Source organism: Nilaparvata lugens, chromosome 3 (assembly GCF_014356525.2).
Source record: "Nilaparvata lugens isolate BPH chromosome 3, ASM1435652v1, whole genome shotgun sequence".
NCBI lineage: Eukaryota > Metazoa > Arthropoda > Insecta > Hemiptera > Delphacidae > Nilaparvata > Nilaparvata lugens.
This window is the reverse complement of record NC_052506.1, coordinates 25,947,754-25,971,931: the sequence shown is the minus strand read 5'-3', so window position 1 is coordinate 25,971,931 and position 24,178 is coordinate 25,947,754. Positions and strand designations below refer to the sequence as shown.

General features: G+C 33.7%; 1 protein-coding gene across 1 annotated transcript in view; it reads right to left on the bottom strand.

Annotated features, from left to right (window-relative positions):
* Window positions 1-1,753: 1,753 nt before the first annotated feature.
* LOC111044956 (TBC1 domain family member 19) overlaps window positions 1,754-24,178 on the bottom strand; it is a 22,869-nt gene continuing 444 nt past the window's right edge. Inside the window, exons 2-13 of the mRNA XM_039422750.1 lie at window positions 23,921-23,924; window positions 21,054-21,135; window positions 20,226-20,364; window positions 19,587-19,674; window positions 14,326-14,386; window positions 11,201-11,318; window positions 9,170-9,282; window positions 7,881-7,955; window positions 7,364-7,426; window positions 5,379-5,600; window positions 3,721-3,975; window positions 1,754-2,443 (exon numbers count right to left, since the gene is read on the bottom strand). Of these exons, the coding sequence (XP_039278684.1) occupies window positions 2,375-2,443; window positions 3,721-3,975; window positions 5,379-5,600; window positions 7,364-7,426; window positions 7,881-7,955; window positions 9,170-9,282; window positions 11,201-11,318; window positions 14,326-14,386; window positions 19,587-19,674; window positions 20,226-20,364; window positions 21,054-21,135; window positions 23,921-23,924 (1,289 nt within the window). The 3' untranslated portion in view covers window positions 1,754-2,374. The remainder of the gene's footprint in view (window positions 2,444-3,720; window positions 3,976-5,378; window positions 5,601-7,363; window positions 7,427-7,880; window positions 7,956-9,169; window positions 9,283-11,200; window positions 11,319-14,325; window positions 14,387-19,586; window positions 19,675-20,225; window positions 20,365-21,053; window positions 21,136-23,920; window positions 23,925-24,178) is intronic.

Below are 24,178 nucleotides of genomic sequence, written 5' to 3'. Positions count from 1 at the left end.
AAAAATTACAGTAAATGCATAGAGTAAACATGAAATAATGAAAACAGATTGTAAATTAAAAAAATGGGAGTTGTACCTGTAATTATTGATGATTGAAGGATTCAAATTAATTATTCGTATGGATAATAAGTGATTGAGACAAAAACCTATACTTAGATAAAAGTGGATGAATAGCTGATAGAGTAAACTTATTGAAACACTGATGATGAATGTGAAAATATAAACTGAATTTTCCATAAAAAAGTAAGCCAAGTAATGCTGCAAAATCATACCAATACGAATACATACAAAAATTATTGTAGTTTATTTGAAAAAACATCTTTATATCATCGAATATGCCTGAGCTCTTTGCAGTGACTCTTTTAAGGAGTACTCTGTATAGGTGGAATGTACAAGATATATTTCACAAATTAAAGCTATTAGAATAGCAACAATTAAACGAAAATCTGAATAATTGATATTGAAAGCTCTTACTCTATCTGAAATCAATAATTGTGACACTCTTCACGACTAACAGAACAATCAGAATTCATATAAGAGTATTTAATTCGAGATGAAAACCCTACCTTTGTTCAATGTAGAAGGGAAATTGAAATGTCTCAAAATATAAAAAATAAATTTAGATGGGAAACCTCGAATAATATTCCTGTCTGACCAATCAAATTAGAACCAACAGACTGAGAACTAGGAGGGAGAACGCAGAACGGTTGATGAATTGAAAAAATAATAGAGCCTGAAAAATTCAAAACTATGAACTTTGAACTATGAAGTAGAACTGGAAAAAAGGTGACATGATCATGAATCAACTATTTGTTGTTCGAATTGCACTAGAATAGTTTGCAAGGCAGCTTAGCATGAAATAGGATGTCATTCATTGAGGACAGAAATTCAATCAACTCAGTCGATTCTACCTGGAAATGAATATTTTTCCAATATTGGAACAAAGACAGTCAATCCACACTCATCACCCGTCACCAATATTTCTGCATGGATGCTCAGTTTTACTGGCATTCAATTAATCCATTCAATCATCCATTTTTTTAGGCTTCAATTAATTTCAATGGCTTTAATTATTCTCTTTCTATCATTCACTCACAATCTCATTTTCTCTCGCTCGTTCTCTTCCTACCTCTATTGAACCCTTACGTACTCCAATCTACATTTCTTTATTTACAACTGATGCTAAAAAAATAGAAGGAATTCTTGACTCGAAATCGAAACCTCCATAATGTCCACACAAGACTATGATGTTTTTAAATTTGTAAAATACTTTTTACTCCCTGAAAAAAAATTTCAAACTCACAAAAATGAAATATAACTAATTAGATTAATCTGCATTTATAATAACCGTTTTGATTTTTCCAGATACGTTTTATGTAGTAGGGATACAGTCGTCTGACTGTATATGACTGACTATATCAGCAGTGATGTTCTCAATGTGATGTACATTGTAAATAATATTTTTGTTATTCAATGAAAAGCATAATTTTAGAAATATTTGGCACAAATAAAGGCTATCAAGCTTTCTAGTTTTTGTTTATAGAATGCCATATTATACCTACCCTATTACCTCTCTCACGTGATGTAAACGGTATAGGTGTTTATTTTCATCAAATACCATCAATTCATGTGAAGTGAGTTCATTATCTGATAGCAGAGATAATTTTAATTCAAAAGTAGCTATAAATAAATATTTATTCACTACTTCAATACCACTAAAACATATTTAACTTGCTGTAATCAATAAAATTTATTAAACATCAGTTTAAATTATTATTTAGAGTAGAAAGTAAAAATTTAGATTGATAGGTAACTTCTAGACCAATATTTTTACAGTCTCTTACACGAGTATAATATTATTACAACAGTAATCAGAGATCAAACGATATTTTCATCAGTAATATGAGATCAGATGAATTTGTCATCAATAGTCGGAGATCAGAGCTTGATTTTTGTACAATCGTTTTCTACAGTAACTTCATTTATTATACAAATAGAAGTGATATTTAACTGCAATAGGCGGATGAATTTCTTAATTTAACTCAATTTTATAACTACTGATAACACCAAGATAATTCACAGGCAAATCAAAAAGTTTCTCACATTCAATAGAAAGGAGTTTAAAAACACCAACCAGCCAACTCAGTAGTTTAGGAGAAACATATTGGGATCACAGGTAACATACACTTCTTCTTGAGTCCAAAAACATTTTTAAGCAGTCCTATTCTTAAATCCAAAATTTCTCATATAAGACTAGATAGCAGTATCATTCCTCATACATGGTTTGGATTATCTTCTACTGGCTACTCCACGTAGAACTCTCAGAAAAATGAACCTTCCTGGACAGATCTTGTATTTTTATTCATAGCCATTATCATTCAGGCATAAGCGCCATCTGAAGCAGAGATAATACTTGGATTGATGATAGATCAGCTAGGACAGCCTGTAAGCACACAAATGCAAATATTTTACATAAATTGATACCAAATTGAAATTTGAAGTGTTTCTATCACAGGGATAAATTTAATGTGTAAATTAATGGAAAACTTAATCAACAAGTACATACAATGAAAGAGAGAATCTTCAAGTTTTGTTCAACATCAGTACACTTCAACATGGGATCCATTTGTTGCCCTGCACACGTCGAGACGATATTCAAGCTCTCGTCATGTATTCACCAACATATCAGGTGTAACTATCCCAACCGTCGGATTTTTTCAGTGTACACAACATTTTTTATGTGTCCCCAAAAGAAAAAGTCCAGAGGGGCTAAGTCCGGGCTTCATGGTGACCAAGCAATTGGGCGAGCTCTCCCTATCCACCTTCCCGGAAAGCGAGTGTCAACTGAAGGAACTGTTCCGTGGCGCCGTCTTAAGGTCAAGCAGGTCTGCCAACTGCAGGGGGGGGGGCAAAACTTGGACAGTTTCTGAATCAAACACTACAAACTAGAATAGTGTATACAGTATCACTTTTTACAGATTCTATGACACAAAAAACTAAGGAGTTCTTTTTCAAACACCCTATATTATAGATTGTATTTGATTATGTTGAATTCAAAATAGGTAATAGTTATTAACGCATGTCAATATCAAATCATATAAATGCTACGGCTAAATACCTTAGTTCTGAATAGTTATTCCAATATGATTTGAGAGTTCGATATTTTTAATCAATATCTATTATAGTCTTCATCAATTCAACATGTATACCAGAACATTCAAATCACAATTGAATCTAATTATGACATTATCTGATCTTAATCCAATCTACAATTAAAAATTTCTTCATAAGCTATAAACAATTATAAAAATCTAGATGAGACTTGATATAGAATCTAGTGAGACTTTTCAGTTCTAGGTAGCTCTATTGGCTGTTTAATCTTGTTTGTATTGCAGTCAAACAGCGAAGGGAATTTAATGCGGGGTTTCTCTTGAAGAAATGCTGATACAAGCATAAACAAGTGGGGCTTATTCGATTAAAGTTGAATTTTCCTTTCAGTGTAGATAGTGATGTTGTGGTAGATATCCCCATATCCATGATGGTTTAAAAAACGTGAAATTATCACATCCACTAATTTGTTTCGGTTATTAGGAACTAGTTTCGTTTATTACACCGTTAAACAACAAAGAAAATTTTCTTCATGATTTGTTATCTGTATTTATTTGAGTGTTTGAGACAGTTTCAAGTCTTTATAATATTCAACTTATTTGAGTTACTCACCTCAATTCCTTGCATGTTATCCACTTGGAACAAGTTGTGCTTCCTGAAGCTGAGAATAGCCACCGCTAGTAGTGAGGTTATTTCCAGCGAGTCGTAAGCAACAACTATGTCCCACAGATAGAGGAGCTGCTCTGGAGGAAGGTAGCCACTGAAGCTCCGCATTAACCATTTGAAAACAATTCTTACACTGAAAATATGCAGACGATTAGCATTAATTCCATTTGTATCGAACTCAAAACTGTACTTTAACAAAAACTCAAAACATAGTGACCTTCAAACATGTAAAAGAGCGTACAGACGTAAACGCCACAAACACGCGCATTTTACTTTTCACCTGATGCTATGCGTATAATTTTATTTGAAATATTATGATACTGTATCCATTCCACGACATGTACAAATGTCTTTCTAACTACAATCACCTTATTTGTATTTGTTTGAGATCAAATAAATTGGACCTGATCCATAGGCATTTTTCAAACTCATTATTCATTGTTTTGCTTTCTAATTTATAAATTTGGATAAGATATATGAGTTTTGTGTAAATTTTATCCAGGGAATATTGAGTCAAAAACAAAGAAACTAAATTTTGAAGAAGTTTTCTTGAAAATTATACTTAAAAATACGATACCTAAATTTGAGGATCAGATTATAATCGAATGAGACATGGGAGAATATTTTGAAATTCGGTCTCTTCCTCTGACTAAAATCGTGCAACAGGTCAATTTCCAGGAAAAATAGTTAGAATACCATATTTTTATCTTAATTTATATTACTCACTAGTATTATGACAAAATATTATAATACTAATAACTATTATGATTGGAGGTTTTTAATATAGATAAAAGGCTCCTCGACAAAGGATGTGAACATCCAGTAAACTATATGACAATTTTACATGTGTAGCCTACTCTGTTGAAAGTCTAGGCTCCTGCTTATCAAGATAATAATATAGAAAAACAATAGCATAAGTAGATATCCCATGGCATAGGGCGTTTATGTCGCAAATTTTACTGTTATCTCAAGCCGATAGCCCACGTAGTTCTTTCCCGTGAAGCTTTATGACACTGGTAGTCTCTCATATTGTGCCATTCATACACTCTTACCTGGTCAAAACAGTAAAAATCAACAATAATCGACAGTAATCGGCTTGGGATAACAGTAAAAGTTGCGACATAAACGCCCTATACCATTGGATATCTACTTACGCTATTGTTTCTCTATGATAATAACCAATCTCTAGTAGACTAGAGAAATGCTAGAAACTGCTAGTGAACTAGTTAAATAGAGATTGATAATGGTGTAAAAACCAAAACTAGCATATCAAATTGTTTTAATAAATAATTAGTGGTTATGAAAATATGAATAGTTTTCATTCAATATAGATATCTACCTCAAGCTCACTTTTATAACATAACAACACAGAAATTATGGTAGGTACATTATTTTAAGAATCCTGGATTTTTTTATTATATATTTATTGAGGTTCTTACAATAAAAAGTATGTACAAAATACTCAATATGTACCATATTTAAGTTGTCATGCAATACAAACAGACGTTCCACAAAATACAAAATTGAACAGGACTATAAATGATTGTGCGCTCCAAACATTTACTTATTTATTAAGAATACATTAAGGGAAAATATTATATTACTAGTAAATAATATATTATTACGTAGCTGAAATATGCAGAGCACTCTGTAATAAACTTACCATACATTGTAAATCCATGGAAAGGTATGACACCACTGGGAGGATATACGACAGTGTTCTCAAGCGTTGCCGGTTTGGATTTGAGAACGCCGTGGATTGGACTACCACAGCTGTGATTGTAAACTGACAAGATTTCTGTGTCTCTTGAGAAACACAACAGTACCTGATGAAAAGAGATACAAGCATTCAAAATCTCTGAAATAGACTAAAAAAGTATTGCATTCGTACATACAACTTTGAAATCTCTGAAATAGAATTAAAATAATTGAATCCGTACAATAAAATAGCATAAAAAGTATGGTAACTTACCCCCAGTGGGTTGGGGGAGTTTTGAGTCGAACATCGTACTCAAGAATGTGTTGAAAACCAGAATTCACCCACAGGAGCCCTGCTTGTCGTAGGAGGCGACTAAAAGGGACCCCCTTTCCAAAGCCCTTCTTCCAAAACCCTTCTTCTCCTTCTTAATATGCTTTGGAACTTTTCATTTCTAGAATGGCACTTTTTCCATTGTCTTAGCTTTGTGCCATTCTTTTTTTTCTATCTGTCAGTCTTCCTTGGTCATATTCTTATTCTTCATAGGCCAACCCAAGATGTTATGTGGACCGTGCTGATGGGTGGTACTTTCATATGGTGTCTCTAACGGTGCCTGCAGGATACCAGGCGCCCTCCTATAGTATTAAGCCTTGCCTGGACATGCGGGGCTCTGTCTGGATTGACTCTACTACCCTAGATGTTCGTGGGTACCACACGAACAAACCAACTCCAGAAGTTCCCTTTCCTTCAAGCCCACGGGATCTGCCCCATCAGGGCAGTTTCGGAGGGGCAAAAAGAGAAACCCAAGAGACCAGAGATGGGTGGAACTCCAGGCACAAATGTGGGTCAAGAGGCTGAGTCAAGGGTAGCCAGGCGCCCTAGAGGCAACTTGGCGACCCCTTCCTCAGCGGAAGGACCTTCAAAGAAGGCCAGGAGTGGAACTCACGTAGGTCACGAGGACCAATCAGTCTGAAGAGACTGCCAAGCATATCACACTGGATTGCGACAAGGATTGCAACCAGGTGAGGAATGGGATGTTAGCATAGGGAAAAACTCCTGGTTCTTGTAAAGGACACAGGTATTGGTTTGCCTAACTAACATACTACTTGGGAACACAATAGGCTTTGGTTTACTTGTGGGGTTCTTTGAATCTTTGGATCCTTGAATCCATCCCTTCAAAAAAAATATAATAATAATGGTAACTTGGTCTCAACAAGGTTATACGTTCTAATAGTAAATGTTTGTACAACAAGATTTTGAAAATTACAGTACAGTTGTAGTATTGATTATAGTCATTGTGGTTGATTGTTGAGTGTAGTCTAAAAAAAGTATAGTCATTGTGGTTGATTGTTGAGTGTAGTCTAGAAAAATATTTTAAACATCATTAGTACGTTTTATATTGACCGAAATGGATGAAGACATTTGATTAAATTAATCAAAATTTCAAGGCCTGAATTGATAGGCTTGAGATTAAAATAGGAAAATAATGGATTAATTCTTTGCATCACTAAAGAAATGTCATATTTTAATTGTATTATTCGGAACCCACCAAATTTCTGGTTCATTCACCCCCATCACCATGATAATCATCCCTTTCATAAATCATGCATGCACAAACCTACAGCTTACTAGGGCATCATCCTCAGCAAATCATTATCTTCATTACAAGCTTGTTCATACCCTTTAGAATTGAGGTGATATAATTCCAATAGAAATACATATTTGATACAAAACTATGTAAACCTTATAAGTGATATGCTAGCGAGATGTTGTTATGATAATTCTAATTCTATTAATACGTTAATTAGATAATATCAATAATAATTTATTGTTGTTGAGTTTATTATTATTGTAATTGTATTATCACGTATACAAATAATATTAGTAGCCTACCTGATAGAGAACATCTTCAAAAACAAAATATTGATCATCGTTTGAAGCAGTCAACTGAACGTCCTGAAAGTAAAGAAAAACATTTATAAATATGTTCCGAAGACAGTAAATCAATTTCCATGTTTCTACTCGACTGTCTATACGAAAATATTATTGAATAAATTATTCAAAGTGTAGTATTTTATTCATCTCCTACTGAACTCGTTCAAATTGTAGGTCGATTACAAGCTTGAGTTTTGTTCTGATTCGGAGATATGATATTATATAAATGTTTAAACGAGACAGTTGATGGGACATCAAATGCAATTAGTATACATTATAATAATATTCCCTTCCTATACCTATAGTGTCTATTATTATAGGAAGAGTACAATCAATAAGAAAACAACGAAATTTCACTGTAAAACAAGCCTAGCAGATTGAAAATCCAACTGAAGGGTTTATATAACAACTTATAGTAGCCTATTTAATCAACTATAATTTAGTATGAATTTACAAATCTATAATGTATTATTACCTTTATGATCAGTTTATCGACCATCAAATCATACTGTAGGACCATTTGTTTCAGCTCATTGAAGTATTCTTTATCCTGAAAATTAGAAGTAAAATATTTATCAATACTGTAATTAATAAGGATGTGTACTTAATAACCTATGTGCTTTATTTTTATTCTATGCAATAATCAATACAAACATAGCACTACTACAGCTAGTTTACCAGGAGATGAACTCTGACTGCCATTTGAAAACCACTGCAAACAATAAAAAAGAAAAGCTCAACTCCTGGTGAACTACCTACAGCCTTCCAGCTATAGTGAAATCCACGTAAAGGCAGTGGAGGAAGATAGGAGAGCAACGTTGCAGAACTTCGGTCTTGTCAATGCCTTCTATAAACGGTAGCTGATACACGTTTATTAATGTAATATTAACTAGAAAGAAAAATAAAAATCTTAGTACCCTTTTTGAAATATTTAATCACCTTTTAGTCTATAAAGGGTACTAAGATTTTTATTTTTCTTTCTATTTCTATAAAAGTAGCCCTATACAGAAAAGAGATAAGTAATATTAACTGTTTATTCTCGTTTAAAATGATCAATTATATTTTATTAAGCAAGAAATTATATTTTTCAATAATTTAATAATAAATAACAAATATTTTGTTAATTAATTATTCTACATTGTTAAAAGAGGATCTGGCAACAGAGCAAAGCGAGAAAGAGATAGCGCTATCCACTTTATTGAATGATAGACAAGGATAGCAATACCATTGCTAGTCAAACACTGTCATTATAACGTGGACCTCATTATAGAGAAAATCACATATTCGTGATATTCACATAAAAATACACATAATCGATCAATAATCACTCAATGGAGGAACAAATTCATAAAACTTTCGATTCAGTTACATAAACACACCAATCAAAATATCAATAATGAAATAAGCAATGTTTTCTTTGCTCTTATTTGTAATGTTTGTGGAAATAAATTTGAATAGGTGATTACCTTCAAACAAGACTGCTAACATTAACATTGAGAATAAGCACAGTTTCAAAGCTACAATTCACAACTGTATTCTACAGTATACAGGCTTAAACAACTCTTCAAATTCCTTCACAACGTGCGACATATCTTTGAGAATAACATTAACAATAAAAAATTGTTGGCTTCAAAGCAACAAATTTATAACCAAATTCTGTAGAAACAGCTCTCAAGAATCCTTCACATTATGCGACATACACAACAACATATCTACTATTTATTTCATTTTTGCTGGAAACAAGTTGAATTTCATATTACTTACAGCAGCTCTAACTTCAGATCCCATGACCTGAGCCCAGAGACGGCCTCTCAGACTTCTTGGTGCTCCTTTCTTCAAGAATTCTTGGGCGACTGGCGCATGCCTACAAGCAAGTACTGAAAAAAATACAAAAACAAATTAGTGATGCCAAGAATCCTCAATTTCTTGAGTCTATTTTTTTATATTGGTCAATAATATAGCCATCTAGTCTAAAGACTAATGAGCTAATTTTTTCTATCCTAAAATACTACTTGAAAAATTGAACAGTGAATTTCTCATTAGGAACTCTTACTGCTATTGTTTAATTAATATGTACACTTATTGACTGCACTATAGAAGCTAGATTCACTCAATCACTGCTCTGCTCTATCACTGGACACTACTTGAACAAGCACTACACTAGTTCAAACGGTTTCCTCCTTTTGAGCCTCCGCACCAACCCTCCATTGTCTAGCAGCTGGATCGACGTTATCATGTTGGTGCAGTCGCCCCTCGTGCCTCTCCGCATGCCTCTGGATCTCGGCGGTCACCAGGTTGACGTGCAGGTCTCTATGAAGATCGCTGTTCCTGACATACCAAGGAGCATCCACAATGTTCCTTAGCACTTTGTTTTGAAAACGTTGTATGACATTGATGTTGCTGTCTTTGGTACACCCCCAAAGTTGTATACCATACGTCCATACTGGCTTTAATATCTGTTTGTACAGAAGTACTTTGTTTCGGATTGAAAGGATGGAGTTTCTTCCGATCAGCCAATACAGCTTCTTATATTTGATTCCAAGCTCTTCTCTCTTCTTCTTGACATGGGCCTTCCAGCGAAGCTAAGCGTCCAAGGTCATACCTACATACTTGGCATCATTAGCATATGGTACAACTTGGTTGTTGATAGTTATTGGTATGGGCAGGTCCTTCTTATTGGTGAAATTGATGTGAATCGACTTTGCTTCACTCAATTTCATTCTCCAATTTGTAGTCCAATCTTGAATTTTGTTGATGGATCGCTGTAGTTTCTCTGTTGCAATATGAATATTACTGTCTACTGATAATATGGCTGTATCGTCTGCAAATGTTGCTGTAGTATTCTCATCAAGGCTGGGAATATCGCTGGTGTAGAGCAGGTAAAGAACTGGTCCCAGGACACTGCCTTTTCCTTCAAATCAGAATTTCCTTCAAATCAGAATATGAACTTTCATGCCTGACCCTAAAGTATCTGTCTGTTAGATAGGATTGTAATATATCTGTATATTGCTTTTTTAGCTTGAAAATAAGACCTTCATGCCATACTTTTTCAAAACCTTGCCCTATATCAAGGAAAGCTGCTGAACAAACTTTTTTCTCTTCTAAGCACTTCTCTATCACAATATCTCGACATTGACGAAAATAATCATTAATTAAAAAATAACTTTAGGTCGTATAAAAATGGTCCAGACACCAATAGAAAGGATACATTCTCCCCGTTAATTGTATATGAAATTATTACGCATTACGACGCCCCACGATTCTCAGAGAAGTGATATTCAAAAGAAAAACTAATTTTCGCGATGTTTCCAATTTTATCATAGAAGTTTAATTTCCTTTTAATCCTTCAACCCTGAACCTTTTCCAGCACTACTAGGATATCGGGGATGATATTGTACATCCAATACTGACGTTGAATTGGGATTTTGAGAGAGTTGCAATTACTCGATTTGGCAACCCTGTAATTTCTTGGGATGGAGGGCCAAGTCTCAACTTATTTTACACAGACTATAAGAGACAATGTTATATTGATTTAAATTGTCATTATTAAATACTTAGCTAATTCCTCCGAGATTCAGTATTCAACTAACTGATGTGGCGCCTCTAGACGATCGAAATAAATTTTGATGTTGGAATTTTTCACCATTATTGATTTATTGTAGTTAATCGATTGATTTTTCAAACTCATCCACGGATTAGTGAATGAATTTTGGATGTTTATAATTTGAGATGATAATTATACATAAAGTTATTCGAGCTTCAATAAATAATAGAAAATGTTACAATCTACATTACCTTTTTCGCCTAAAGCCGTTCGTTCCAGTTCAATTGTAGGATATTGTCCATGTGATGGCATATTTGCGTTTACGCCTAGCAAGCATTCTCCTCTGGATAATTCCAAATAAAAACTTCTCTGGAAAAGAAAAATATGTTAGAAGTAGTGTAGTCAAATGAATTAAAATTATGTTATGCATTTAACAAATTTCAGTGGTTTATAAAAACATGTTATTGTTATCTCTATCATTCTTGAAAAGTGGTCATCATAAGCCAAAAAACAAAAATTAATTTTTATAAAATTATGATTATTTTTCAAAGAATTTTGAGTATTATAAATATACAATGCTAAAGGACTCAGACAGTTATGATTATTTCAAATTTGAATCAATTAAAATAACTGAAGTCTAAATATAAAATCATAGAGATGAAAATTACTGAGATATTGCAATTATAAATTATTTTCGTTTAATAATAGTTATAAAATCATAATTATGCTGCATTACAAATAGAAAATGAGAGAAATATAATACGGATGAAATTTTCAAAACAAATTCAGTTTTCTGAAACAAATTTTATAATAGATATGGAATAATTTATGGTTGATAATATCATTCAGAAGCCTTGAGCTCCATGCAAAATGGAGCGGAAGAGATGCAAAAGAGCGGAAGAAATGAGTCGACCACAATCTTAATCATGAGTGAATAAGATAAAGTAATCCCGCCTGAAGTATTCAAGAACTCAAAGAAAAATATACATTTATAGTCCAGTCAAGGGAGAGTTATAGAGGGAAAAGTTTGGTAGACAATTATTTACCCTGCAGTTCTGTTTGGGGTAGTAAGGAGGTGAACATATCAAAAGTCCCCACCCCTATCACCTGTGCTAAGGGGGTGGGGTGGTTCGAAGGTACCATTTTTTTGGTTTCTCGCATATAACGCGAAAACTATTCATCTTACGGACATGACTGTTCTATACAAAATTGAAGCTTACATAAATTCCTACAATATTTATATTACAGCTTTTCCTGTATCTCCTATAGTTTTCAATATATCTTCTCTTGAATGTGCGACATTTGAAAGCTAACACGTTTGCTTCCGATTTTGTACCATTTTCGCTCTTATTACTTCTTGTATATCGATGGGAAAAATCTATGCTGATTATGAGCTAATATAGCATCGAATTTTCTTCAATTTGATGTATAATTTTACACTTTTACGCATTTCCCTACGACTGTTGCAGCAGCTTTAGTGTTGAGTGTGAAATCTTCAGTTTTGCAACAATGGACCAATTGACAAAGGAACTTGGAGGTGGAGTTTTCAGCACAATTTTTGACTTTGCTGCTTTTTTGGGACTAGCCAAAAGGAGAAAATATCAAAAATCCTCATCCCTACCCCATGTGCTGAAGGGATGAGGGTGGTTTTAATGTTTTTTTTTTTTGCTTCCACGCTTATATATTGGCAGCAATGCGTTCAACCATCATGACTATTTTTTCTTTACAATTTTTTCTTTTTACAATTCTCTACAATTTTTGTTCAATAAAGTTTTGTGATATCTCCAACATTTTTCGAGATATCCGCTCTTGAAAGTGTGGAATTGTCGAAATAACAGGTTTCTATCCATTGTTTTGCTCTTTCAGGGCCTATAACTCTCCAACAATGCATTGTAAAAAAATGATTCTTATTGTAGGTTTGAAGAGCATAAAATTGTCTTCAATTTGATGTATTTTTCCTCTATTCCAAGTTTTCCTTCCATTGTTATAGTAGCTTTAATGTAGGGGGTTGAATTTTAAATGCTGCAACAATTGATCATATGACAATGGAATTTGAAGTGGGGTGTGTGGAACGTAATATTTAACTTCGCAGCTCGATTGGGACTAGTTGGAAGGTAAACATAGCATCTTCATCCCCTCTGTTGAGGGTGTGGAACCGCTGAGTTGACACTTGTTTCAAACTTAAAAATTTCACCCCCTACATTAAAGATGCTATAACAATGGAAGGAGAACTTGGAATAGTGAAAAAGTACATCAAATTGAAGATAATTTAATGCTCTTCAAACCTACAATGAGCATTAATTTTACAATGCATTGTTGGAGAGTTATAAGCCCTGAAAGAGCAAAACAATGGATAGAAACCTGTTATTTCGACAATTCCACTCTTTCAAGAGCAGATATCTCGAAAACTAATGGAAATATCACAAAACTTTATTGAACAAGAATTGTAGAGAATTTATCAAGCTTCATTTTTAAATGTTTAGTCATGTCGGTTAAATGCAATTTTCTCAAGATATAAACGTGTAAGCAAAACATTGAAAAATGCAACTTTTAAATCACCCCCATCACTACAGCACAAGTGGTAGGGATGGGGACTTTTGATATGTTCACCCCCTAACTGGTCCCAACAAAGCTGCAAAGTCAAAAATTGTGTTCAAAACATTCCCTCCAAATTCCTTTGTCAATTGGTCTATTGTTGCAAAACTGATATTTCATACTCAACAATAAAGCTGATGCAACAGTCGTAGGGAAATGCGTAAAAGTGTAAAATTATACATCAAATTGGAGAAAATTCGATGCTCTATAAGCTCATAATCAGCATAGATTTTCCCATCGATATTTAAGAAGTTATAAGAGCGAAAATGGCAAAAAATCGGAAGCAAACTTGTTTTTTTTAAATGTCACACATTCAAGAGCAGATATATCGAAAACTATAGGAGATACAGGAAAAGCTGTAATATAAATATTGTAGGAATTTATGTAAGCTTCAATTTTGTATAGAACAGTCATGTCCGTAAGATGAATAGTTTTCGAGTTATATGCGAGAAACCATAAATGGTACCTTCGAACCACCCCCACCCCCTTAGCATAGGGGTTAGGGGTGGGGACTTTTTATATGTTCACCTCCTTACTACCCTAAACAGAACTGTGGGGTTAAAAATTTTCTTCCAAACTTTTCCTTCTATAGGTACCTTTGAGCATTCATTGCTTGGACTATTAGATTTGTGGTAGCAAGAATTTGACATTAATTGTTAACAAATCATATAATGTAAGGAACTAAATTGCAGCTCTTTCTCAATTTCAATGTTAAAAAAATAATAGAACAGAAACTGCCAAAACAGGTGAACTTCAAGCTAAATTTCAAGACCACACTTACCAATTCAGCCAAAGTTTTAACTTTCAATGGTATTTGTGTAAAATCCCACGTGCCTTCGCCACTGTAAAATAATCAATTTGATTTATTCTTCAACTATTCCTTCTAGCATCGATGAGTAACAATAATAAACACTCAAGACGTACTAATAATTTTTATCAATTTACTTCAAAAAAATTCAAATTCACAAAGAATATTTTTCAGCATTATTGTGAAATATCGGTATATTAGTAAAAATTGATCTTCACTCAATAAATTGCATCCCATTCTTCAAAGATTTACATGCAAAAATTCTCTGAAAAATCCGTGTCAAATTGACAAGTGATGATAGTTTTTGTCGAATACAATTAGATAAAATTACTTCATACAGTCGTTATGCATAATGCATTAATGAGAATGTTGTGATGATTTTAACATGCACATACTAACATCCAAAACACAAGCATGAATGGCTTACAGTACAGAAATTAATAAGATCAATGTTGAAGTGAATCTATTTCTGAGAAACCTCACATTTTGTAACGTTATAAAAGTACTAAAATCACTCGCATGCCTTTTAAATTTAGTTTTAAATACACAAAAAGACAGTGAATACGATGTATTTCAACAAATGAAACGTTCAAATACACTTACACACAAAGTCCATCACTGAGAGAAAATGTTACTTGTTAGAAACAATCACAGTTTTGTCATAAATTCAATAATGAGCTAAAAGAGCATTCTCAAGATTTTTTCATACACATAATTTGTAGTGCTGAACTGTGTCACAAACGTGTGTGATTGCAAACTAAATTGCAGAAAAATACAGTCATTGACAAAACAATGAAACACACTGGTGTGAAATAACAATTATTAGTGTAATCAAAGTGAATACTGTAGAGCTATATTTCAGAAAACTAAAAAAGACAAAACAATGTAACACAGTGTAGTGAAACAATAAAGAGTGAATCAAATTGTCGAGCTATATTCCAGAAAATTAATGTAATCATTGAAAAACCAATATATCACTTGTGTGAAAGATCATAATTAGTGTATACAAAGAACTGTACGGTAATGCTAGATTGGAATTCACAGATAATCAAATAATTCTTGTGTTGAGATGGTGCATTCACACGTACTCTGCAAAGGTTACAATTAACAGTTGAAAAAGATGAAATTTGTAAAATCACAGATATCAATAGTATGTGTATGTGAGTCGATTGTGTTGTTCGATATTTAGATAAAAAATGTCAAACTCGATTATATTCTCTCTCACTTCTTCTTCTTATCGTCTCGCTGGTCCCCACTCTCTTTCTCTTTGCTTGCAGCCTGACTCATTAGCTGGAAGCCGAGCAGTTGAAAGCCCGAAGATCTCTGAGTTCTACAGAACAGTTGGATTCGTTACAACAGAAAACTCATTCATTATTTTCAGTAAGTCGACTATCGGCGTGGTAATTGAATTGACACAGTGCTTTAAATTTATGAGGGCGAACGATGTGTTGAAAATAAATTATTGAAAAGTTTATTCAATAAAGTTTTTTCGAATACGGAGTATCGGGATTATCAACATTGGAGTTGTGAACCAAGAGATTCCACAAAATTGTTTGATACCAACCCTAGATGAAAGAACTGTAATTATAAAAAAAGAGTGATTTTCTCAATTATTTGTTATTGCCTGGTATTTTGTATGAAAGTAGATAGAAAAAATAAATTAACATGTAGAGAAAAGTATGGTCTGTTTTGAAAACCCCCACATTCTTTACTTCACTTCAAGTATCAATTTTCTATCATGCTAGAATTTTTGATCATGCCCAGTGTTTTACAATGTTATCCAAATATCTAGTACTCTAACATACTTAACAAATGGATATTTTACAGCTAATTTAGCACATATGGGACATACCAAGTGGAAATGGTGTTTATATCGCATTCAATCAATCTTTCAATCTTATATTCAATTTTACAAACATTCCAAGCACATTTCCAACTTCATAAAAACTACAGACCTAACTCCGATCATACTAACAATACTATAATATTAATCCGTCTTCAAATAATTATTTATATATTCCCTTAGAATTCAGCCTTGTACAGAGCCATATTTTTCAAAAAAAAGTACCATGTTTTAAAAAATAACTCAATATTACAACTGAATGTACTACAATGGAGCGATTCTATTTCAAATCATCAAATGCATTATAACTCAATATTCAGTTATAAATCATGCATTCCTCATTGTTTTATAATGCTAAAATTTCTTAGCACCATTCTGTACACAACCCTGACATAAATGCATGATTATTCACATTAATATACAATGTGCAGCCTATTAAAAAACAAAGACAGTAATGACAACAATTTGACATAAATGCTGAAAATATACAGGCTCAAATGCTTTTACATGCGGTTAGACTTGAAAATACTTTCTTGTAACTATTTATAAAATCTATACTGTAATTTAATCAATTAAAAACTACATGATCTAATAGTATACAGTTTATTAAACCTGAGAAAAAATTTTCTTCATGAAGTTTTGAGTTGAAAGACTTTACTCATCAACTATTACCAATTACAATTCATTTATTTGATAATTTAATTCGTAATATGGATCAATAAAACAGTGCATTAAGGATCAACAAAACAAGTCATTAAGTTCAATAGGATAGGGAAGATAATACCAATCCCTTCTCTAAAGTACACAAATCAGAAAATACAGAATAAAAGTGTTATGTAAGACAAATACCACCTCTTAACATTACCGGTACCATACTAATAAAAAAACAGAAGTAGAAATAGTCATTTGAATTCTTATGATTGACAAAAATAAACTCAAGCCTAGAAACAATTTCAACAGAATTGTAACTTACGATCAATCCACCAGCTCTTAATTACAAATATATTAATTAATTTCAGCATTGTATATTATTTAGGGAGAATTGATATTTTCCCTTATATTTCTCAAAATTATGAAGATACAAGAGTATCGGCTGTTTAAGAAGAAGTATTTAAATAACTTGGAAGTAATTGATAGTGAATAATATGTGGACCTTTTACAACATCTGGACCTGACTGCAGAGATAGAAGAAATCATTTCATCAATAGTGATCCCTTTCTCTTGTAACAAAAAGTTGAATAAGAGAGGGCCGACTGCACCTCAAGTTCGCTCTCTAGGAAAAAAGGCAGTCATCCTACTTAGTGAAACAGTCTTCAGGCAATAATCCTAATTAGGGTACAAACACACTGAAAGCGGAGCGGAGCGTGGCTTTGTGGAGCGTCGTGAGCAATACAATGTTAAGTAATAAGATGCAACACACTGGTAGCGTCTACTCGTAGAGCGGAGCGGGGCGTCAAACTTTGGAACAAGCTGGTTTGTTTTTTGGAGCGTCAACAAGCGGAGCGTCACAGTGCGAGTGCCAGTCTGGTCTACTCTTGTACATAATAATGCACTTGTTCTACTACATTTACCCAACATCTAGTACATTAGTATATTTAATGTTTTCCCAAATTAAAACATGTTGGTGGTCTGTGAGTGGTGATGGCAGTGTTCTTCAGCCTACACTAATGTCACAGCAGCCTGCATCAGAGTCTCTTCATCACATTGTGTCCTGCTAATGTAAGACTGGATGCAGTAGGGCATATACATGCATCAAAGCAGGACTGAAATGTTCACCCATCTGCAAAAATTGCGATAGGGTAAACTGCGAAAATATGGTGGTGGCAAACCTTGAGAATGAAGATGACCTGTCTCCGGACTCTGGCAACCCTGAAAATGATGATGACAATGAGGCCGGCAAAGCACCAGAGCACCAGGAGATAAACAACAAACAACCTGGCCCATCCAAACGTCCACGGAGGCAATAATAGGTATGACTTCCTCAAAACTGGAATAACCACTGGAGTAGATTTTATAGTTCTTACTGGAGTAGGGACTATTTACCTAAGAGTGAGTTTATAGTCCAGTGAGAGTTGATGCAACGTTGCCAAATCAGCTGATTATAAATAAAAGTACATTCATATTTCATATTTAAACCTGATGAATTGTTAACGTCGTTTGGTGTTTTGGGTGGTAGTGGGGGGTGTTGAGGAGGAACTCTGCTGTTTCATCCTCAACTGGACTATTTTTATGAAATCTAGTCTAGTGAATACTTTATAATTTTCACACTATAACACTGTATAACGTACACTTTTTATTTCCAACAATGACCGTTTTTAGCAATTGGTCTGAATTCACCAAAAAGAAGTTAGCGCCAAATCATGAGTCTCATAAATTAAATCACCACCCTAAAATATACCTTTTTTGTTCCAACTCTATCATTAGTGATTGTATTGACAACTCAGTAATACTCTAATTACGATCAAAAAATACCACATACCACTTTATAAGGAGTGAAAAGGAAAAAACATGGATTTAGCGATTTTTCGCAAAGTTGAAAAAATTAACAATTTCAACGAGCTATAACTCGCTTCCTATCAGAGATAAAAACCATTTAGCAGATGAAAATTGTAGAGAATTTAATTCTCTTCAAAAAATAATGAAGCAAAAATATTGATTGAACAATTGGTTTTGGAGATATCGTGAAAAAACTGAAAAAAGTACCAAAATCTCTTGGTTTTCAGGCTGCCAAAAGTTATGCCTTCAGAAATTTTGGTGGGAAACCTTACATTACTCTTACTAATACCCAAATGGACCGATTAAAACAATAAAATCAATTACCTTAATTATTGTTTGGTCCGATGTACTATTTGATTGGGCTAAATCAATTTCATTCATATTTTTATGAAATTTTAAAAATCATCAATTCTCTCACCATCTAGCAAATCTTGTGGGGGAGATTTGGTTCATATTTTTCCACGTGCTGAACACACCGAGTCTTAGCTAATATCCAATACTTTGAGTAGTTATTCTCACAAAGTAATGTCCGAGCAAACACAGAGATGTGAAATTCACATATCACAAATGTTGAGATGTAACTTATTACCTCTACATGTGAGATAATTGTACCTCTATATATGTGAGTCTTACATATAGTGAGATTGAGACAACGCCATTTTCTAGGCCCTTGACGCTTGACGCTCAGACTTCAATGTCATATGACGCTTGTGTGTATCATGAACGCTCTGAGCACGCCACGCCACACCCCGCTCTAGAACGCCCCGCTCCGCTCCGCCTTCAGTGTGTTTGTACCCTTACTGAGGCAGTCTATTTTATTCCTGTCAAGTTATTCAAATTGTTCTATAGCATCTCTATAATATAATAATATAAATGAATTTTGGATTCAACTGACTCGATAGGTCGATAGTTTGGACTTCGAATCCAAAGTAGGACCTCCAGAAAGTCCTTGGGCGCATAAACAGGCCGATATGAAGCCAAATCTGTAGAAGTAATAATTATCATAAGCTAAGATAATTTTTATTTATTTTCAACATAATTCATTTTAAGACATTCAAGACTACTTTTTAATGGTTTTCATTCCACATTATAAACTACAGTCCAACAAAGTAATTCATAAAAAAATACTACAAAATGTTTAACAATATTGAAGATTATTTAATTTGATTTCATTTCTACATAAGTAAGACAAAATGAGATAGAAATATTGTTTTCAACATTGAAGATGATTGGTAACAAGGTAAACTGTAAGAAAAATTCCAGGTCTTTATCGAAAAGCGAACCCAATACAGCCAAATTACATGCACACTGGGTTCCAATTATCAGCCTCTATTATTTTCAGTTAAAACCTATCGGTTAAAGGATAAATCATTCAAATACATTACACAAATCACCCACATATGAAAGCCAAATTCATGAACCCCTAGACATTTCACATCAAGAAACCATGCTACATCTCAAGCACAAGAAGAATGATCAAATCTTGTTTTGAATCTAGCAAGAATCAGTGAAAATATATTCAATTTTCTCGTACCTATATCGTAAGTACTCAGTTCGTTCCACTTATCACTCAATTCATCCCTATCAGAAGCCAGCCTGAAGCGTGATAATGACACACCTATTTCTGTGCACATCGAGTTGAGAGATTTGTGGATTCTTTTCTCCCATTGCATCTAAAAAAGATCAAAGCATTTTAATTTTGTTTTTCACGTTTTAAAAATTACTACTGGTGCAGTTTAGTCTTACTTTGGAGAAATGATGGAGATTCTTATTTACAGGTTCGATTTCTATAGAGGAAATATTGCATTATTTTCTTATTCAACTTTTCTCACTATTTGTATATGTTATTATCCTGTATGAGTATTAGTTCAATACCTTTAAATACCTATACCAATACCTTTAGCTCAATACCTAATTTTGATAAGTACTACTGTGTCTATTCTTTTTCCCACATCGTCATCTTTTTTCCTCCTTCAACTAATTGACATTGGCAAATTTGATACCCTGTCGCATTTCGTTGACAAAGGTGGCAACACTGGAGGAGTCAACCAGCAAAGCGGCTACCATGATGAACTCAACAAAATGAACAACTAATGAAGGTACTGAGCATGTTCCTTTTCAATTATTCGTATGTTTCTTAGCCTGAAGGGTTGGTCTAGTGGCCGGGAGCGTAGCAAACTTCAATCTGCTAGCACTCCCTCGTCCGTGGCATTGAATCACGCCGGTGGCATGGACTTTTCATCATTTCATCAAACCTCCCACGCACTTTCCATTACCCACGCCCAAAAAAAATGCTTATTTGGGCATCATTCACAATAGAGAAACTTCACTTCCTATTCCTCGTCTGATGCCTCGTCCTCACCAAGTCTTCCGTTACATATCGACCGCAGAGTTTAATGATCTCGAACACCTTATTGTGTTCCATAACATTTTTTTTTCTACAACTGCGCATAAAGAAAGAATTTACATACTCAATTCTCCACGTAAAACAGCTTATTTCTGAGGAGAATCTACTTTTTCGCTCGCTAACCATATGCGCATGCGCAGTAGATTTTCTTTACGCTCGCTAATCATTCGCGCAAGTGCAGAAGAGTTTCTTTACGCTCGCTAATCAGCTGATGATAAGCAGCTCGCCAAAAGACAAACCACTCTCGGTCAGATCTTAAAATAGAAAGTCGGTAATTGTACCGATTCTACAGCCATGATGGATATCAGTGTAGACGAATTATTATAAACTCCGCCAGAAGTAGTGATTTAACAGGTTTGTGCAGTTGTAGAAAAAAATTTGTATGTAATTCGCGCGTAATGCTTCTTTATCGCTCTTGCAAAATTATCACGCTCCGCTTCGCGTCGCGTGATAACTGTTTTGCGCGAGCGATAAAGTCGCGCATTACGCTCTTAATACATAAATAGCTATTATGACGTTTAAAATTCAGTCAACTACGGTAACTAAGCAATAAACTAATCAAGAATTAGTAGGAGATGATGGCTATAGTGAGGTTCACGTTATAATGGCAGTGGATAAAGATAGGAAAACAGCGTTGACGATTCACTGCCTTCTTTTGTAATGTTCGTTTTTTGTTTTTTGTTATAGTATTAATGACGTTTATCGACTATATTTTTATTGACGTTTCCTATTGCATTGTTATCACTTTAATGGAAAAAAATTATTCTAATTCTTATTCTTTAGAGGATAGCTGATACTGGCATATCTGATCCATTCATTCTTGTTGAGAATAATCAATAATTATATTTCATTCGTCAAGAGAATATATTTTTCGATGATTAGATAATAAATGTCAGCCGACCATCGGTTGAAGTCTTAATATTGTGACTTATGAATTGAACATTATGTATTATGAATATAGTGCACTAGTAGGCCTACACTAGTATCCATCCTTGAAAATTGATATCAGATATGATATGCTAGATGAGAAATTAAATTCCTATATATTCTCAAATTTTTACCACACCTTCGGTGTTTTTCTTTCAATTCCAGTATTTTAAGCACTATTCCAAGTGCTTAATATTCTATGTGAATGTGATGCCTACATAAACTCCAGGCTTGCGTTCAGGTAATGAAGGATGATGAGCTCTCATAGTTGACAACTTTTGTTACTCCAGAACAGTAACTTGCTTTTTACATAAAATTTACAACTTTTTCTGTAGAAAACTATTTGTGGACAGCATGTTATTGACAACTTTGGAGCAAACGCAGCTTTAAACCATTTTACAACATCTTGATGTCAAATCTGGAGCAACGAAAGTTGTAAATCTTTTTGTAGGAAACAAGTTACTGTTCTTAAATGTACAGCAACAAAAATTATTGATTATTCATGTAGCTAACAGTTTATTCATGTCAATTAATATAGAGAGTAGTCGGTGGGGAACATTTTGTTGGCAACTTTCCCAGTGTTTCCACACTTAATAGGAAACAGATTTGTTGGAAACAAGGATTTCTACATTTTGTTTACAACTCTGGTGAAAACGCAGCTTATGTATTTCAGCTATGAATTAAAATCAGTCGTTTTTTCCATGCTAAAATCAATTAATGAAGGTTTTCAACATACACAAGCTTAATAAAGTCTCTAATTTGTAGCATAGAGATTGTAAACAACATTGAATAGTAAGCTGTGTTCACACCGAAGTTGTCAACGAAATGTTGTCCAAAAATTGTTTTCTACAAAAAAAAGAGTTATCAATATTCTTGTACAAAACAAGTTATTATTCTCAAATTTAGAGAAACAAAACTTGTCAATTATTTTTGTTGTCAACAAATTATTGTTGTACATTATGAGAAAGCGTAGTCGGTGGGGAACAATTTGTTGGCCTTCCTCCATTTCTTGGACACTTCCTTCAGTGTTTCCCACACTCAATGGAGTTGAAAACAAGAATTTTCACAGGAAAAATCACAGCAACATTTTGTCATCTTGTGAATATTTTGTTTTTAACTAATTGTTCAATTCCTACTCAGTTGTCGATATTTTTGTAGAAAACGGGTTACTATTCGCATACATAGAGCAAAAGAAGGAAGCCTAGGGCCTATAGTAAATTTTCACAGAGCTTAGTCTGCGTAGACTTGCAGAGAGGAACCGAGTAACATTTTGTTGGAAACTTTCCACCGAGTGTGGGAAACACTGGAAGTTGCCAACAAAATGTTCCCCCTCGACTTCTAGACACGCTCTCTTGGCAAAAAGTTAACAACTTTTATTGCTCTACATTTGAGAATAGTTACTTGCTTTCAACAAAAAATGGCGACTTTTTGTAGAAAAATATTATTTCATGACAACTTTGGTATTAACGAAGCGTATGTGAATAAGCTGTACATTTGAACCGTTCGTTATTTGCATGTTACAATCAATTTATGAAGATTATTGTCTATTTTCAATATTCACAAATGTAATAAATAAGTCTTGAATTTTTAGCATAGATCAGATTGCAAAGAACATTGGATAGTAAGGTGCGTTTACATCAAAGTTGTGAATAAAATGTCCAAAAATAGTATTCTACAGGAATGTTGTCAATGATTTTGTAGAAAACAAGATGCTTTTCTCAATGTTTGGCCCAGAGAGCTGTACAACTGACAACTTTCTCAGTGTTTTCCTCACTGAGTGTGAAATACAAATTTCGTTGGAAACAAGGATTTGTACAAGTTGACGACAAAATATTACCGAGCTTTTTATGAAATTAGCATCGAATTGCCGCAAGTTAATTCCTTATAAAAATTACTGTTCTGAAATGTAGAGCAACAAAAATTGTTAATTTTTTGCATAGAGGGATAAATTTTATTTGTATAGGAGGAACGGGAAGGGACTTTTTGTTGGCAACTTTTCAGTGTTTTCCACAATGCTTAAAAACAAAAATAAAAATATTTCAACAATTTGACGACAACATGTGCTTTTCAAGGAATTGGCATCAAATTGCCGCAATCTAATAAATATTCATTTCACAACTCTGGTAAAGTGTTATTGAACAAACATTGCGCGG